The 19,819-nt window shown below is 45.4% G+C and overlaps 2 protein-coding genes across 2 annotated transcripts in view; both read right to left on the bottom strand.

The window, feature by feature from the left end:
* Nucleotides 1-4,549: 4,549 nt before the first annotated feature.
* LOC311342126 (lens fiber membrane intrinsic protein-like) lies at nt 4,550-5,879 on the bottom strand (the record flags this gene model as incomplete). The annotated part of the gene is made up of 4 exons (XM_084466963.1): nt 4,550-4,611; nt 4,765-4,899; nt 4,997-5,146; nt 5,705-5,879. 4 exons carry the CDS (start codon nt 5,877-5,879, stop codon nt 4,550-4,552), a joined length of 522 nt encoding a protein of 173 aa, XP_084323089.1.
* A 5,066-nt stretch (nt 5,880-10,945) lies between these two features.
* LOC311342392 (roundabout homolog 2-like) overlaps nt 10,946-19,819 on the bottom strand; it is a gene marked incomplete at both ends in the record, with an annotated part of 26,135 nt that continues 17,261 nt past the window's right edge. Inside the window, 10 exons of the mRNA XM_084467232.1 lie at nt 10,946-11,103; nt 11,657-11,839; nt 12,408-12,506; nt 12,829-13,202; nt 14,529-14,661; nt 15,163-15,450; nt 15,879-16,018; nt 16,495-16,537; nt 17,014-17,238; nt 18,490-18,664. Of these exons, the coding sequence (XP_084323358.1) occupies nt 10,946-11,103; nt 11,657-11,839; nt 12,408-12,506; nt 12,829-13,202; nt 14,529-14,661; nt 15,163-15,450; nt 15,879-16,018; nt 16,495-16,537; nt 17,014-17,238; nt 18,490-18,664 (1,818 nt within the window). The remainder of the gene's footprint in view (nt 11,104-11,656; nt 11,840-12,407; nt 12,507-12,828; nt 13,203-14,528; nt 14,662-15,162; nt 15,451-15,878; nt 16,019-16,494; nt 16,538-17,013; nt 17,239-18,489; nt 18,665-19,819) is intronic.

Below are 19,819 nucleotides of genomic sequence, written 5' to 3'. Positions count from 1 at the left end.
TCATTCATGGAGACTCTGAATCTCAGTACAGGCGGATCGGCCTCCCAGTCTGGTATCCCACGGCACATATCCTTGCCGAACTCTCCATTCAGAGCCATATTAGATTCGTCATAAAGAGATTGGTAAATGGGGCAGATATAGATGCTCAACTCCATGTATTCTGGGTTGCAGTTCACCATAATGTCGTCATTTTCTAGTAAGCAAAACAAAGTAATTGAAAAACATGAATAGGAATACATTTGATGTAATTATGCATTATGTAATTAATGTTTGTTCAAGGATGGAGACTACTACAAACCTGGAGGTCTGTATGTACTATCTGAAATACACGGTACATCTGGCAGAGATTCCTGTGCGTCCACTAACCAAAGCTGGAGCACAAGGATAACCAGCCACATTGTTCTAGACAGCGAGGAAAGAAAGAAAAAAAATACTGTTTTCTTGTGAGAGAGGGGCTCCCAATAAACAATATACTTAGCCTACATTCAAATTTGATCAGTTTAATGTCAATAATAACATATTAAACAATGATTTGAAAAAACATTATGGACGATGATGTAGCACTGGCCCTCAAATTGTTAAAAAATGTTTACCTAAAATGTGTTTTATTTAACATTTCCCTCTATTATAGACAATTTAGCATTCAACCATTTGACAATTTACCATTTAACCAGCATTCAACCATTTGATCCCAAGTTTGGGATCAAATGGGGATCTGTTAATGCCTGCCAAATTGGGGTTCAAAAGAGGAAAATTTAATCATTGCTCATAATTAAGAATAAAATACCATATAAAACACCAATCCTTAGCTGTAGGGATTTTAAAGAACTAAACTGACACGTAATCAAATGATGCTTGGTCCAAATGCAAGTAAACGTAGCCCAAAAGTAAAAAAAATAAAAAGCAATATAATAAAAACAGAAATAGTTAAACTGAGACGTATTTAAATAGCTCAACATTTGCAGCGCAGTTACATTTGCAACCAGTTGACTCACCTGTTATTCTTCTGTTACTTCTTGATACAATATCAGTTGCATTGTCCATCCATTTATACAGTATGTGCCACAGAGGAGCAGAAGGGTGTGAGTGGGATGATCATAGACAATAGAGTAACCTGAGCTGTTTGTCTTACAGAATGTGCAAAGGTCAAAAATATTAAAACCTTTAAACAACACTGAGAAGAAGACTGGCTTTCTTCCCTAGCCATATTCAGCCATGAATATGGCTTTTACAAAACAGTTTTATCTTTAACACATAATTCTATGACACAAACATTTGATTTCTAACTAAGTGGATTCAAGAATTGTAACTATCCAAAATAGACTACCAGTTTGTGTTATGATGCAGTCCAGAAATAAGAAATATTTCAGTCATAAAGCAATGTATATTAATGTTTGGTAAAGGGGGGCGGGGATACACATGCCCCCCCAAACAAATTGGATTGGCTAGGCCAAATAAACAGTGAATCAAAATCAAACTGTTGTGTTTTAACTTCACAATGTTACACAATGTATTTTTATTATACGCATTCTTGTTTGCAGACTGATTATCGGATGCTCTCACTCATACTCTCCCTCATCTTCAACCGCTTATCCGGGGTCGGGTCGCGGGGGCAGCACCCCCGCTGATTATCGGGTGTGATATTTGTAATTTCTCTAGTTCGTTTTGTGATGTATCCATTGACCCCTGTGGGGGAGTGGGCCACTCCTAGTTCACCACGACTAATCAAGTCTGAACTATCGATAATCAACAAACAACAGACACGGCACCGAGCCCCCCTCAGTCATTTAAGTTCATTATTATTATTTTAGTGTTCAATCCAATTCAATGTTACAGCATAACTTCTGGGGGGAGATGGCACAAATCCTGGGCCGGATGCCAAAAAATAAAGGGGTGGAGTAAGCCCTTTTTCCTGTTTCGTTATTTTACAAATGAAAACGTATTTGCACAAGTGAATGACTTGATAGGTTGTTAATTTGAAACAATTTTAAAGAGTTTACTCGTTCTGGCCGAGTTTCTTTTCTTTCGACAATCATATTACACACTTACAGATCCCTGCATCCAACATGATCAGTAGAAACAAATTTGAGGTGAAAGATAGCGAGACCCCGTGTTCACCAGATCTGAGCAGTCTGCCGCTAGACTGTAGATATTAATCCAAGGTCAGATTTGTAAATCCTCTGATGACACCATTTCACTTTTGTGATTTTAAATCCAGTGATAAACATCTCATTGTTCTTCCCTTGGCCCTTTTGTGCAAAATAATGAAAGGATCTTTTCATTATTATGATTATTGATACCCTAAGGAAAGATTCCGGTTGTCCTATCAAATATCAGTGTTACCTTATATTATTCCTATATATAATATAATTATAATATTATATATTATAATATTATAATATTCCTGCCCTCACTAGTTCCCGTTGAGTGCCATGATCGCAGTGTTTTCGAACCATTCATCATTTTAGTGCTTTTATCTTGCCGTCAGCTTAGCTTGTAATCGTGGATGTTTGTGTGCGCTACAACCCAACTAAAAACTGATATTGGAACCAAAATATTACAGGAAAGGCTAAACTTATTTTAAACCCCATTTTAATGATCTTATGGTTTATGTATTTCCATTCGTACTAGTATTTTGATATTATAATGTTTTTATATCAATTATATTACTTTTGGTGGTACGTGTACCGCAGTTTGAGAACCAATAAAGCATCCATGTTTCTTCAAGTCTGTCTGACTCAGCTGTGTTCTGTTTGACGGCTCAAGTCTTCCTCGGTTGCTTCCTCCTCTTCGTTAACCAAACCACTGAGGTGAACAAACTCCGGTTGTCCAAGTTATTTAAAATATGTAAATACTTTAATTAGTCATGTCTCCAGATGTTCAGCGGTAAAAGAGAACAATGAAAACTACTGTCACGTGAGGCCCCATAGGGTCACTTGGCACATGCTAAGTTGTCTGTTACTCCGTTAGAGTAAATGGACTGCGTTCATATAGCGCCTAACATTCCGCCATCCATGCACACATTCACACACCAATGGCGGTGTCAACGATGCAGGGCGACAAACAGCTCTTCGAGAGCAGTTAGGATTGGTTGCTTGCTCAGTGACACCTTGACACTCAGCTAGGAGGAGCCGGGGATCGAACTAGCAACCTACCGGTGATCAGCCCACTCACTCTACCGCCTGTGCCACATGCCACTAGAACACACACACCGCAGTACACAATGCAACATAATTTTACCATAATTTTGCACATCTAATTCATCCAATAACATGGCTAAACAATCCATATGTTGTCTACATAAATTGTCAATTGGAAAATAAGTGTAACTACAAGCTTGAACGCGTTGTAGTACCCGAGACTGGCCTCTGACGGGTAGTAGACACAGTCAAAAACAAACACTCTATGGAGAGGTTGCTGCGTTTAAATCAAGGAGAAGTTAGCTCAGCTACCCAGAACACAGAAGAAATAGCCCTCATGATAAATAATGGAATATAATTAAATATAATAAATAAAATAAATTATAAGTGCCGAAGGAAAACAAAAGGGAAATCAAAATAGATAGATACAACAATGTTAGATCCCAAAAGCCACGTATTTATATGCAAATAACAAATATTTGTTAAAGTTAGGGTTAGTAGTACATTTGTAATGTGTTGTAGTTTTGTATGTGTCTGATATCGCCTCAATTTATAGTTTAACAAATTATTTACAGTTAAATATACGCAGACGTGGCTCCCCGACATTACAGCTGGTCTCATCCATGCTGGCCATACAGCCCCCACTGGTCGCTCGATGAAATGACCTGTGTTGTGTTTGTGTCTCCAACTGCAGTGTCTTCTTCCATGTAATCCTTTGTTTAGTCGTACCACAGAGAGTTGAAAACAGGGGCAACTTTAACCTTTTCTTAATATTCCCTTCATTCCATTCATTGCACTTCCACAACAATGGGTGTATTCTGAGCCTTATCCAGACAAGGCTCAGAGTATGTTGTGCTTTGTGTCGGATGAGCCTTGGATGTAACCAAAGACAGTTGGGATATTTCAAGACAAAAGCACGGAATTGATGTAAAATTGCCCTAATAAAAGTTCATGATCTGGACATGTGAACTAATTCAAAGCCAAATTCAATGTTCTCTCCACCACTTAAGACTTTAGAAGTTACAGAATTTGTATTACATTTTTTATCACTGTCATACACTGTGTGCTTTACGTACCCTTAAACGTAGCTTCTATGTAGCTTTTCAAAATAAAATACAAATTAAACTGTTGGATTTATGTGACCTTTGACCTTGATGCTCATGACATCACAAACATGCTTCCTGTTACAAGACCGATACCAAAGACAGATTTTATATAGTGTTTTAACATTTTTCAACTCTTTTTCCAAAATGATGACAAACCATTATATTTTATTATTCTCATTTATTTAGCATATTTCTAAGTGGTCGAGATTACAGCAAATCGTGTGTGTCCAAGAAGAAAATGCTTCCTCCTAATGTCATAATTTAAAAGACCAGTGAAGGAACGGTGAAATGTCTTGGGACAGCTCAGCGCGAGTTGGAGTTCCTTGGGCATTCATGCATTCGGTAGGCACACATGTAGAAGATACCTGAGAATGATCATATAACACGATTAACATAAAAAGTAATGACATAACACAAACAATCAATACTGATACAAATTTGAATGGCAACCAAACAAGAACATGAACAAGAGGTTATAGCACCTCCTAGTGATCAAGAGCGGCAATTGTCACACACACCTGAGAAGAAAGTGAGTACCACGGCCACCCAGCCCATAATGTAGGACCAGGAAAATCGCCAGTTTCCATAGCGTTTCCCAAAGTAGTTCACTGTGACCCCTGTGTATACAGCCATCGCCAGCAGTACAAAGAAGCCTGCGAACAAGATCCACACCATCAACATCAACGACACTGTTTACAGTTCCGAGAGGTTCACTTTTTGATGGACGACGATCAGCGAATCATCGCTTACATGAGATGAAGAAGAAGATGCCAGCTGCGAAGGTCTTGTCAAATCCGTCGAACGAGGAGTAGTGGATGAAGGCCATGACGCCGATGACCAGGCCGATGAAACACGCCAGCACGGAGAGGATCATGAAGGCTCTGGTAGCGTCCCAGTAAGCTGTGGGATGGGAGCGGCACAGGGAGAAGTCATGGCTGTCGTTCGACCTACTATACTATCGGCCGTATTCCCCTGGTTCTAACCATCTTGGTTCTAACCACTTGCAGGGTGATGACCGATGCCGGGGTCCGAATCCCGCATTCAGCTCCATCGTTTAGAACCAAGATGGCACTGACATGGCCGCTAGGAGACTCATGGAGTGGTAATACATGTATAAGAAAGACAGCAGAGTGATTGTATGTAAGCATTCGATTGGAATTCAAAATCACTTTGAATTCTTCAGTTAAAATCCTTCTCAGCGGTATCACCTCCCCACGGCATTGGTTTCGACTGACACTCCAAGCCTGGTCTGAACACAGTACTCTGGGAAGGACAAGCCAAGGGATTTATTGATAGTACATCTAGAGAAGAAAGTCGAGCCTCCTCGGGAGTCATGGTGGGTTGCCATCATGATTCCTTTCTATAGGATATACAGACAGGGGTCGCCGCACCTACCGCCTCTACCTCCTGAGCCGCATGCCGCCCCTAACACTTAGAGTCAGCCACACTCTTCCTTACCGATGCTGTCTGTGTGTGTCATGCATTTCCCTGGCACACAGTATCGCCAGAGGCCCTGGTGCATGTAGTTGTTGGAGTGACGGTACTGCATCCAGTAGTCGGTTGCCGTGGAGATCATGAGGAGTATGTTCCCCACGCCGGCACAGAACAGCCCTCCACCCATGAAGCTGTACATCCTGCCACAACACGAGTAAATGATAGAAGGACATGAATTAAAAAGAGAACACACTATAGGCCTATCTGTTTAGATGGGGCAAAGATGGAGGCAAAGAGATTGCACAACCAACTGGTCACATTAGGCCACTAAATTAGTTCTAAATGAAATAAAATAATAATTTAAAAGAATGACACAGTAAGAATGTTTTGTCCAAAAATGATGACACACAAGAATTTGGCACACACGTAAAAATCTTAAAATGACCGTCTACCTTATTTCGTTATCTCACGGTAAACGTGAGAATCTCCTAAATGACGTGGGTCGTGAACGCACGGCGGAGCGCGGTATTGCCTCGGGGTGGTGGAGAAGTTTTGTTTGGGCATAGGAAACCGGGCGAACACACAGCCTGCCGGGACAAAGGGGGGCACGCACAGAGCCCCAGCCAATCACAGGGGATCAGTTTTGTTTTTTAGGGAATTTGCTGAAAATACAAAATTGTTAAAGCGCTGTGCAAGTCCCCTATGATAGTGATGACACATGGCTTTCGATTCACAGCGCCGCACGGCCCCTCCAGCTAAGCGGATGATGTGCAATAGGCCTCCACCACGCCGAAGCTGCTAACGTTTATTTAGCTTATTTCAATTTGATATGTTTGTGAAAGCAAAAATAAAAATGTACCTTTGATGGACATTTGCAGAATTTTTTTGGATGAAATACATCACCTGTTACGCTGTACTGAAAACAAGTCGATGACAACAGAAAAACACTAAATAGCGAAACGATTATAACATAAATTGTTAATTTACCCCAAACAATTATTGGTGAATCCGTGTCTTTTTTTAAAGTTTGTAAGAACCTGAGTTATCATGAACAGTAGAACGGGCTGGCGTGGTGGCCTCCAGCTGTACTGTTGGTTCCATCCCTCATAGCCATGATCTAGCTGTAGGCATGGCTGCTCATTAAAGTAGGTATTTGAATTCAATGTAAATCGCTTTGGATTGAAGTGGCTTCTATATGACCGAATAGTAAATATGGTAGTGCATTATGTCTTCTTCCCAATGAGCTATCACAGCCATTTTATATTTTTAAATAAAGCAATGCTGTTCAAACAAGGCGTATGATCATATCATCACAGTCGTTTAGAATTTAAATGATAATAAATTGTGACCTGGGATTATATTTTAATTGCATTTGCTAATGGGTTTTATAACTTTCTTTTTATACATAAATATTAAACCAATCATAACACTGGGAACATTTAAACCTTTGAACATTTTCTCCAGGGAGAGCATAGGACTGCCTGACCTTGGACATTCACTTTTGGCCATACATTTCCATGAGTTTAAATAATAATGTAGTACTTCCATATGACCACTAGGCGGCGCCTTTCTATCAGGGAAAAACACATCGGCCTGGTCCAGGATTATCAGATTGTCACGCATTAATCTCTGCTGCCGCAGATGGAAGGATACAGTCACTGGGTTGGTCCACTGGCATAGTCATCTTTGACGCAGCAACCCCCTCGGGAAATGAAATCTGTCCGTTAGATAGCGGTTTGTTGATCTATTGCTTTGTTTCAATGGTAAACATGCTTTATTCATTTCCTAAATCCGTCCTCACCCCTCTCTATGTCACGTCGCTGGACACCGGGGACAGCACAGATACACTATAAACCATAAACTATGGGGTCGCAAATGAAGAAAAGCAACAAAGGAAAAGTGTTGGCCTATGGAACATTTGTCCTCTTATTTACTGAAACAAAACAAGGGCCAGGTTCATCTTTCTTTTAAATTAAAATCAATAAATACATCTCCCCAGCCCATTCCAAATAGATTATTGTGCTCACGTTAATAATCTCATTGTGGGGCGCATAGGGAGCATTTAGTTTATGGATTGTCCCAGTTGGTAATCTTGAGATCAAACAATGTAATGGTTGTCAAAAGACACACACACACACACACACACACACACACACACACACACACACACACACACACACACACACACACACACACACACACACACACACTGACATACACAGTGTTTGATCAAGTAGCACACATGTATATTGCATAAGCCTTTTAGTCATGCATTGCATTAAGTGCATTAGCTTTTCATTATCATTCTGCCTGGTAGGATTCATGGTCATTGGCCAATGGCTACCCATTCTGAGGGTTATCCCATAATTGTCCATGACTTCTGAGACATTTTAATAACAAAAATGCTTAAACATCCATATAAAACATCTATAATATTCCAACTCTACAGGGGGAGTCAAGCAAGATACACATAATTCATCAGTTAAAGTAAAAAAAAATAATTGTACAAACCGTAACATCTGACCTGCTAAATCCAACATCTGTTGGACTTTAGAGGTGCAGTATGTAACATTGAGAGAATGGATACTGCAGTCCAAATCTATTATATTGGAGAGTTTTCTCCTCCCCAGACTCAAACCGCTGAGGACACTTAACAATTGCAAGACGAGCCGAGGGCAATATATTTTGCTTCGGAGCAATTTTTATTTTTTGACAATGACAAGCAGTGACACATCCTGCACTTTAAGTCGTATATACGTTTGCAATGTAATTATGGTTTGCAAAATTATAAAGCGGCTCATGTGGCGTCCTTCTTAAAATCCTTCTGGGCTTTCAGCTGTCCCGTCTTTTAAATGCAACACCACGGTATATCTGTGTTTGAGCATGGCTCTGTACTTTTTTGAGGATAAGGCTGTAAGGTTGGGTAGAATCCAGTAAAATCGATCCAGATGACTTGCTTACTTCCACAATGTGTTTGTGTGACAATTTGTGTAATATCTGGCAACCCGGGGTTCTCCTGGTAGAATAGTGATTTATAACACAACATCTAAAACAAGCCATCCGACTTGGAAGAGACATTTCAAAGGAGAAAATGGCTGTAGTAATGTTGTTGCTAGTTTTTCTTATTTTCCTTGATCTCTGATGACAAATCACGTTTATTTGATGACTAAGTACTGTACATTCAAATAGCTCCTTTAATGTGTGTGTGGCCATTTAGTTAAAACCTGTTCAAATCTAACGTGTGACATTAACGTCTGTAATTCTGTAATTAATTGACCATGGACTGGATGTCACAAAGCAGGATAATTAACTAAGAACATTCTTATTCAATCAGCTCAAACCAAGTGCTGCTGATGATGCATGTCACGCCAACCTCTCCCCCTCCCCCCCTCACTCTTATCTCTACTGTGCCGTTGGTGATGCGACTGATTTAACACAACGCAACACACATCCACTCAGTTATATGTCATAAATAAATGAATATGTTGAATCCTGTGTTCACGTTGCCCTCTGCTCTCGTTGTGAAACCATGTGCAGTGTCTTCAATAGTGGAGAAGTTGAAGGCCCCAGAGCAGTGAGATGCCACCTATAATAAATACCATTATGTCTGGAGAAAACCATTACGGCAGTAGTAGGACACTGTGAGCAACACATGTGTTGGTTTTGTAACAAATCTTTTATTGTACAGTTTACAAATCTCGACAGAACTATCACATTGGTGATTCGGAAGGACACGGCACACAGTTACACACAAATAGAAACTTTAACAGACAAAAACGCAAACAAATGTGCGTGCCCAGGGGCACACAAACCTATGCACACACACGCACACACACACACACACACACACACACACACACACACGCAACCACACACACACACGCAAACAGTGGCGCTTTGCAACTTATTCCATTTTCCATATGTTTTAATCTATCATAAAAAAAAATACATATTAGTAAACAGCAAACATAAGCTACATTCAATAATCTTGCTGTACAATAGTAAAAGTTACTTCTGTCCATTTTTTCTAAAAATACTGTATTTCTTCGTCATTTATCATTTTTGTACCACATCCGATTACATCTTCAACACATTGCAAGATGTTTTTAATATACACGCAGTGGCAGAGCTAAAATAAATACGTAAATAAATAAATAAACAAACAAACACACAAAAAAATAGAATAAATTATCAAATCCAAAATTGAATATAAATAACAGCAGTGAGTAAAAAAAGGCAGGTGGCAAGCCATGGCGTGTTCCCTCCGTTTCATCTTCCCGCTTCTCTCAGGGTACCATGGCAACAGGCTGATGGGTTTTCACGAAAAAGCAGCCAGAGAGGATAGAAGAGGAGCCCCATGAAGTCACATAATCTGTTTCTGTTTAGATGAGGTTCTGCAAGCAAAACAAGCAAGGCCCGTAATTAGAGCAGGGACAGCGAGCCTGGAGGCTGGCCTGTGTGACACTACTGTGTGTTACTGACGACTGTTACTGTGTGTTACTGACGACTGTTACTGTGTGTTACTGACGACTGTTACTGTGTGTTACTGATAGATAGACCCGTGTGTTACTGATGGATAGACCCGTGTGTTACTGATAGATAGACCTGTGTGTTACTGATAGATAGATCTGTGTGTTACTGATAGATAGACCCGTGTGTTACTGATAGATAGACCTGTGTGTTACTGATAGATAGACCTGTGTGTTACTGATAGATAGACCCGTGTGTTACTGATAGATAGACCCGTGTGTTACTGATAGATAGACCTGTGTGTTACTGATAGATAGACCTGTGTGTTACTGATAGATAGACCCGTGTGATAAGGATGACTGTAGCTGTATGTTACTCTTAGACTGTGTGTGTGTTACTGATGTATGTCGCTGATATGCTTAACTCATGTCTGCACATTACTGTTCTCACTGTTTGGCCAGATTTAATTAATAAAAAAGATAATGTGGTAATATAAAGCTAAATTATTTCACCTTATGTACAATGTTGAAATTGTAGCCTTCATAGCGTGTCTTTAAATGACATATACAATGTGTTGCTGTTGCAATATTCATATATTTACTGTAAACTTATATTTTTAAGCCATTGTTTGACTATGACTCTGAATGGGTTGTCGGTAGAGATGTTCCGATACCATCTTTTCCTTCCCCATACCGATTCCTGAACTTGAGTATGGGCCGACACTGAGTATATACCGATTTGTATTCTACATTTGTATTCTTGTGTCAGTTGCATCGGTTGTGTTCTTGTATCGGATCAGTTCTGAAGCGTCACCTCATCTCTTCTCTTCTCGGCGCAGCCAGGGGCCCTTGGACTGGTGGAGGGCTGCATAGGGGCCCCGCCGAGGGACCCGTAGCCAGGGGACTGGACCTTGGGGAGGACGCAGGACTGACCGTATAGGATCACATTCTCATCTGTAAATGAGGACAAAGAAAAAATCACTAATCTTGAATATTGAGGCTATGGGTATTTAAAGAAGGTCAAACACACATCATTTAATGCATTGACGTAGAAAGATAATGAATCAAATAGTAGTATGAAATAGTAATATAGCAATCTATTGCTACATATTTGGTTCATTAAATTCCTTCAGATGCTATTAACTGTAATGTAATTCATAATGTACGGTGTTTTCTACACCGATCGATACATGGAATTATATATCACAATTCAGGACAGCAGAAATAACAACAACAGCCATTTATAGACGTATCACATCACACATCACACACAGATCCCTCTGAAACCCCCTACTGCTCTCTCCAGGCGACAGACCAGTTCAAGAGTCAAACTCAAAAGACTCTTCTGTGTGCGACAAAAGTGAGTCGAACTAAAAAATTCATCCCCGGAAATGCTGCCACTTCCCCCCCCAGCCGGCCGAGCGCACTGCGGTCCACAGACGGGGGGGGGGTCTGGCAGTAAGAGTCATCCCATAAAAGTTGCAGCGTGTTGCCTGTGTTGACGTACCCTGCGCCAGCCACTTGGAGGGCCCTCTCTTCTGGGGCGAGACCAACCCGCGCCTCCTCTGGGTGGCGGGCGACGCCCCGCCCGCCTGCGTTCGCTCGCCCTCCGTCGCTCGGCCGCCGCCACAGCCCGGCGCGTCCGGCAAGAGCTGCGCTGTGGGAGGGGGGGCGGGCGGAGGCGGGAGATCTGCATGGACAGCGGATGGACGGAAGCGTTAGCAACTCGGAGCAGAGTACACTGTGGTTAACGTAGATCTGCATACTCCAGAAACTGGAGCAGAGTACACTGTGGTTAACGTAGATTCGCATACTCCAGAAACTGTAGCAGAGTACACTGTGGTTAACGTAGATTCGCATACTCCAGAAACTGTAGCAGAGTACACTGTGGTTAACGTAGATCTGCATACTGCAGAAACTGTAGCAGAGTACACTGTGGTTAACGTAGATCTGCATACTCCAGAAACTGTGTGTGCGGACCAGGGAGCAAGCGAGGTAGCCATCACTGTAGTGGCTAGGAGTGGTCTGGTCTATGTGAATATGAATTAGCAATGGAATCCTGGCTTACAAGCAAAAATAAATATCATGTTGTGTATTCAGTGTTTCTTACTGCTTGAGTCGGGATACTGATTCTGGAGAAAGTGTGTGTGTGTGTGTGTGTGTGTGTGTGTGTGTGTGTGTGTGTGTGTGTGCGCGTTTGTGCGTGGGCACGTGCGTGCGTGCATGTGTGTGCGTGCGTGTGTGTGCGTGTGTATTACCTGCTTGGATGTGTACCTCTCTCCTCGGTTGCTGCTGTCCATCCCTAGAGGGCTTCTTCTTGGGTCTAGATTTATGCGCCTGGACTGCTGGGTTGAACTCTGCAGTGAGGAGAGAAGATTGTCCTGACGGTAAGGAACACATGATGTCATCCTCCATCCTCCTCGAGGGGGGGGGGGGGGACGGGGGGGGGGGTGGACTAAAACAAATGGAATCCTATGTATGCTCCATGCGAGAATATGCTCTCTTCTTAGGTCACATCGGAGCCATGAATTATGCATGGCGTGGGTTGGCAGTGCACTAAACTTTTGGGAAATCCCTTGTGGTGGGGACCGGGTTGGGGGTTGGGGGTTGGGGGTTGTGGGGCTGGGGGAGGCGCTGCCTCACTTAGCCATGCGCTGCTGCTGCTGAATTATACAGTACCTCTCCCTGCGTCCGCCGCCCCCGCTGCGTCTCCAGGCCAGCGCAGGGTGTGGTACAGCTCGCCCACGCCCGGCAGCACCTCCTTGGGGGAGAACAGGTCGGGGTTGGACTGGGTGACGGAGGCGGTGGCGGCGGAGGAGGAAGGGTGGTGCGCCGCCAGGAGATCCAGGGGCCGTTGCCGGGGGGGATGGTCGCCAGGCCGACGGCGTTGCGGAGGGAAAGGGGAGGGCGGCGACGGGGACAGCGAGGGCGACAGCGAGGGGGAGGGCGAGGGAGAGGCCACAGACTGCTGCAGGCTCATGGCCAGCTCCTCGTCCATCAGGTAGGTACGGGCAGGGAGCGGGGGGCACCAGTCCTCCTCGTCTTCGTCAGTGCTGAGGAGGAGGAGGGGAGAGGAGAGGAGGAGAGAGAGAGAGAGAGAGAGAGAGAGAGAGAGAGAGGGGGAGAGAGAGAGAGGGAGAGAGAGAGAGGAGGAGGAGAGGCAGAGAGAGAGACAGAGAGAGGGGGAGGGGGAGAGAGAAAGATGGAGAGAGAGAGAGAGAGAGGTAGAGAAAGAGAGGGAGAGAGAGAGAGGAAGAGGAGAGGCAGAGAGGGAGAGTGAGAGAGAGAGAGAGGTGTTACACCGGCTGTTCAGATGCATCATCTAAAGAATATATCGCAGGATTTAACTCAACTTTTTACTTTGATAGCAATGTTCGTGAATTACATTATTAACAAACAAACAAACACTGAATAATTAAGGGAATTTTATTACAGGGAATTTGAAATACAAAACCTTTCACACATCTTGGTGTAAAAGGGTACCGGAGGTGGAGATCAACCTCTCTGTCTTCTTCAGGTCCGTCCTGGCCTTTTAAACTAAGAGGCTCAATACTAATGGGGGCTGTCAGAGGGGCGGCTGATGTCATTATATAAGGCGGACCCCCACTACAGAACAGCCCCGCCACGCCCCCATAGCGGCCCCGTAAGGCCCACCATCTGATCCGTCATGCCTCGTTAGAGCAGACGTTTCCTTCTGTAACCCCAACCAACGAGTTCCTACCAGGACATACACACACCCCCCCCCATGACATACATACACCCAGCCAGACCTACACACACGCCCTACGACATACACACAGACAGAGCTTGCAGACACACATCCAGACATACACACACACAGAGCCTGCAGACACACATCCAGACATACACACACACAGAGCCTGCAGACACACATCCAGACATACACACACACGGCCTGCAGAGACACACACGACCTGAAGACCCACACCTACAGACCCAAACCCATTCTGTCGACACACACCCGCATAAACACACCTGCAGACACACACTCGCAGACACATACACACAGCCTGGAGACGCAGATCCAACCAGACCCCTCTCTCCACAATCGCCACCACATCGACACAAACACGCGCGCACACAAACACACACGCGCACAATGTGCTAAACCGTAGTTTGACAGCGTCATTATCAGTGTGATTAGGCAGATCTCCTATCCATCAGGATTAATTCATTGTGTCATGGAGGTGAAGTTCCTCTTGAAGCAAACAGAGCAGAAGCTTTTAATGTCATAATTACCCCCAGGCCATAAGCACCAAGACAGAGGCTGTGTTCAGGATGGAGGGCAGTCTTCCCCTGTCTCTAACTCCACCGCCCTCTTTGGGACAATGTGTGGGCTTGACAATGGCTGTGGTTACCTGAGACAGTCCTGCTGGTTCATCTTGCCTTGGCCCAGGTCTCTGTTCGAGGGGAGCGGCTGTGACAGCACATCCACCCAGTTCAGAGTAGCAGGCTTGGACGGCCTACTGGAACGCTGCTTCAACTTTTTGGCTGAGAGAGGACAGAAAAAACACCACCCACGTCAAGCCACAACACAAGGCCCACAACCACGGAGGCCATTGGCGTGAGGAGTTTAATAAAGACCAGTCAAACGTCGATCATGTTTACATTTATCTTTGCAGCTACATGCCTACTACTCTTATGGTGTATACAGACACACCGTTCAGATGAGTACTACTGTCCAGTTGTTTCCGCTGTCAAACTCACATTTCCCATCAGGGATCAAGACTTTTACATTTACATTGAGGGCATTTAGCAGACGCTTTCATCCATTTGATACAATAAGTACATTTGGCAGAAGAAAGAGAAACAACAATATATGTCAGTGCAGTAAGGTAATGTTCATAGAGCCAAGTGCCATGCACTAAGAATTATTAGGTTAACCCGTTCCCCGTTTTCAACAAAGCTAGTACTCAATAAAGCACATCCCGGTATATCTTCAACCCCCATGTGATCCAGAGTCACGTGATCAACCCCTCTGACAGAACCCACCGCTGGTGGTCCGGGAGTACTGGAGCTTGGCGTACTCGGACCCGGACTGGCCGGACTGGATGGTCCACTGGTCCAGGCCCTGCTCCAGCCCGGCCAGGCTGCTGTGGGTCAGGGCCGGGGTGCTGGCGTAGGGGTCGGGGCCCAGGGAGTAGGGCACGCTGGAGTAGGTGTCGTAGTAGGTGAGCAGGTCCTCCTCCGCCGCCGTGTTGATGGTGCTGTAGATGGGGCTGTCGCTGGACTTGGAGCTGTACTTCTCCGACTGGGCGCTGGGGAAGTTGTGGAGTCCTCCTGCGGGGGAGAGGAGGGTCAGGTGTGGGGCAGTGAGTCACCCCCCCCGTACCTACCGTCTAGGTGTGTACATATCCAAACTATCCTTCACCTCATGATGCCCGTTTCCTGCCACGGGGAGGAAGTCCCGGTAGGAAATGAACGCCTTGTTTGTGATTCATTTTGTGTTTGCAGTTTTTGTGTGTATTTTCGTGTTTGTTATTTGTTGTGTTCTTTGTTGTATTGTCTGTATTAGTAGCGGTTCTATATAGTTATTTGAATGTTGTCTTTTGACTCTTTGTGCGGTGGAACGAATCCCTTTTTTAATGGCGTAACCGACAACATGATCAACGCAATCATCCCCCGCCGTGTGCATCGCTCGCCGTAATCACGGCTCACTTCATAACCATCGATTCACATACTCGTTGTTTTGGTTTTTGTTTGTTTACCGGTGAAGTATCTATCTGGGGGCCCCAGCTTGCTGGAGCACGGGTAGACGGACTCTTTGCTCTGCTGGCTTAGATTCGAGGCGTGCCAGGACTCTGCCAGCCAGGGGTAGGTGCCCACGTTTGATCCCAACATGCCTGGCCTGGAAACAAACAACAAGGGAACAGAGGACACATTTTTCATGTGAAGTGTGATGTGCTGTTGTGTAACTGTTCAGTATGTTTAACTGTTGTGTACCTGTAATATTATGTTGAACTGTTGTGTAACTGTAATATTATGTTGAACTGTTGTGTAACTGTTCTATTTATGTTTAACTGTTGTGTAACTGTTCTATTTATGTTTAACTGTTGTGTAACTGTTCGATTATGTGTTACTGTTGTGTAACTGTTCGATTATGTGTTACTGTTGTGTAACTGTTTGATTATGTGTTACTGTTGCGTAACAGTTATATTATGTGCAACTGTTCTATTATGTGTAACTGTCCCACTGTTCTATTGTGTCAGTTATTTGTTTAATTGTTGTGTAACAGTTATATTATGTGTAATATGTATCATTACACATAACAGTATAATGCAACATATGTAATGTTGATTTATCCAGCCAGATGGGAAACCGTACCCTCCGTTGATGATTCCAGAACCTTCTCCATGAGGAAAGCCGACTGGAAGGACAGAGGAGGGAACAAAGTGTCTGTTTTAAGTCTGGTTGTGTATCTTCAAAAGCAGCTCTTCCTCTCACGGCCACAATGAGCAAGTCTGTCTGTCCCAACTGGGATTTAATTATTAAGTAGGCAGATTTCAGATTTCAGAGTATGCTGGTGACCTAAATGCACGCTGAGCCACTGTTTGAGTCTGCAGTTCTGAGAGCAGACGTATCTTTCATTAAAATGAGTAATACACTTAAACACATCATTTCCCTTATTTTTTTTTTCTCCTTACTCATGTAATCAGTCAAGGCTGCAAAAACAACACAAAAACAATGACAACAAAATAAAGAAAGGAAACGCTGAAGACCCACGATGGAACGACTGAATCAGATCCACTGCTACACACAAAACCAAAAGAACACACCGCCCTACTGCTAAAACCCCTGTCTAGCTCCCTTCACACCCCGCCCCCCACACCGAACCGCCCCCACCTGCAGGGGTGTAGGCGAAGGAGGTGGTGTAGTGGCCCAGCTGCTTCCTCCGCCGGTGGCGGCAGTACAGCCAGCCGCTGAACCCCATCAGCACGGCCCAGGACGCCACCCCCAGCCCCGCCATGAAGGCCGGCTGACGCACCACCCCCGTGATCTGCTCCCCCAGGCCCGGCCCTACCCGCTGCGTCTCCCCCGGGGCCGAGGGCCGGTCGGACCCCGGAGCACCTGGGGAGAGGAGGGAGGAGAGGAGGGAGGAGAGGAGTGAGAGGAGGGAGAGGAGGGAGGAGAGGAGGGAGAGGAGGGCAGAGGAGGGAGGAGAGGAGGGAGGAGAGGAGTGAGAGGAGGGAGAGGAGGGAGGAGAGGAGGGAGAGGAGGGCAGAGGAGGGAGGAGAGGAGGGAGGAGAGGAGGGAGAGGAGGGAGAGGAGGGCAGAGGAGGGAGGAGAGGAGGGAGAGGAGGGAGAGGAGGGAGAGGAGGGAGGAGAGGAGGGAGAGGAGGGAGGAGAGGAGGGCAGAGGAGGGAGGAGAGGAGGGAGAGGAGGGCAGAGGAGGGCAGAGGAGGGAGGAGAGGAGGGAGAGGAGGGAGAGGAGGGAGGAGAAGAGGGAGAGGAGGGCAGAGGAGGGAGGAGAGGAGAGAGAGGAGGGAGAGGAGGGAGGAGAGGAGGGAGAGGAGGGCAGAGGAGGGCAGAGGAGGGAGGAGAGGAGAGAGAGGAGGGAGAGGAGGGAGGAGAGGAGGGAGAGGAGGGCAGAGGAGGAAGGAGAGGAGGGAGAGGAGGGAGGAGAGGAGGGCAGAGGAGGAAGAGGAGGGAGGAGAGGAGGGCAGAGGAGGAAGAGGAGGGAGGAAAGGAGGGAGAGACAAGGGGGAGTTGTCAGAGCAAACCGGGATCGCCATTTTGTTTGAGATTTACATTTATATTTAGGGCATTCAGCCCTAAATGTAAAGCACTTACAATTGCTAATTTAACCCATTCCCCGTATACAACAAAGACAGCTAGGACAAGATGCTACACAATGCTCTTTTTTTAAAACTATTTTTAAGTGCAAGGAAGTACAACATATAATAAGTGCGTACATTAAGTGCCAGCGATGGTGGCTGTGAGCGTCGATTGAATTGAATTCATATGAAATGTTGGTTTTACAAACTACAATGAAATATCTTTGTGCGTTCAGCCATTTTGCAGACGCTTTTATCCAACACAAATCTCAGTCCGGGGGGGTAGGGGGGGGTCAGCACATAGCGAGGTTTGAACTCTTCTTCCTTTGGGTCAGTGGTCAAACATCCCCCCCCCCGCCCATTTAACACAGCCACACATCACACTGCATTCATCCACACATTGTGATAACAAAGCTCCAAACAGCGCGCTATTCTAACACACAACAGAGCCGTTCTGCACTGACACACTGACGATGTGACCTGAAGCCCCCCTACAGCCCTGCGGCGTGGGGGGGGGGGGGGGGGGGGGGCTGGGCTGACTCACTGAGGAGCAGGTCCACCGGCGGGCTGTGGGGCCCCTCGCCCAGGGCCGTGACGGAGGCCACCATGACACTGTAGCGGACCCCGGGCAGCAGCCCGGTCAGCAGTATGGACAGCACCGCCCCGTCCACCGTGCGGTTGATCTGGCCCCCCCTCTCCGCGGGCCCCAGACACCACACCTGAAGGAGGGGGGAAGCAGGGAGGGGGGGGGGGGGGGGTGCACCAGAGGTCAGAGGTCAGCATGCTATCCGTAGCCAGCGATGAGGTCATGGAGCTCCAACCGAGGACATTTTTCACAGAGATAAATAAAACACCTCGAACCTAAATGGTATAGCCTCAGTCAAGAGGCTTGTTACTTCATGTCCGCCTCGCGCGAGCGTGTGTGTGTGTGTGTGTGTGTGTGATGTTTGTTTGTGCGCGAGCCGAGCACAACCCACCGCCCCCCCCCCCCCCCCCCCTTCCCAATTCAATTCATTCAGAGGAAACCCCTTGAGACGAACCATCTCGTATTCGAGGGGACCGCACAACAAAAAACAAATTTTTTGTTATTACAAATCATTACAAACATACAGACAACAAGCTCTCCCTCACACCGCAACCACCGCGATCCTCCCCAGACCAGCCATTAGATATTAGACAATCAACAGTCACAGTTAGGCCCAACATAACTGAACCCCCCCCCCCCCCCCACCCTCCCGGACCGCCCTATCTGACCCCGGCTACGGCCCCCGTCAGAGCTATGTTTTTTTTGGGGGGGGGGGGGGGGTGTTGGGTGATGTGGCACGTGGTTGAGGAGCCGTGCGGCACAGGCAGACAAGTCAATGATTCCCGTGACCTTTGCTGATATCAGGTTAAGAGAGGACATGATGGATGTCACTTGTCATTTTGTAAACGTTTTTCTTTCACTCGATGTCAAGGAAAGTCAAGGATTTCTGCCCAGCCGTTCATCACAGTTAGCGACTGGAATAAGGGGTTTACAAGCTCATACTCCATGAAGCCATCATCCTCTTTCGTTTTTTTCAATTTGATGGAGAGAAATTAATTAGTGACGGCCCTAGGAAATAATCGCCGGCAGCCAGGTTTAAATTAAAGTGCACAACAATATGCTGCTTCTGAAAGGACAACCCATATAGATCAAAGGGTTCTGGGTTTTGGTTGTGCTGATTGAATTCCCTGATTATTGCATCCTTTTCTTTTGTCTGAATTATTAAAAAAACAATGTTGTTGTCGAAATGTCGTTTCTGGATGGCATCGCAACTGCATCCCTTACTTTGCACGTATTGCAACCTGTTGCACTATTCACCCTCGGTACGAAACAGATTCTTCAACGCTTA

This window comes from Micromesistius poutassou (genome assembly GCF_964030765.1).
Source record: "Micromesistius poutassou genome assembly, chromosome: 4".
In the NCBI taxonomy this organism is placed as follows: domain Eukaryota; kingdom Metazoa; phylum Chordata; class Actinopteri; order Gadiformes; family Gadidae; genus Micromesistius; species Micromesistius poutassou.
The sequence above is the reverse complement of the archived record's forward strand: the minus strand, read 5'-3'. Positions and strand labels throughout refer to the sequence as shown.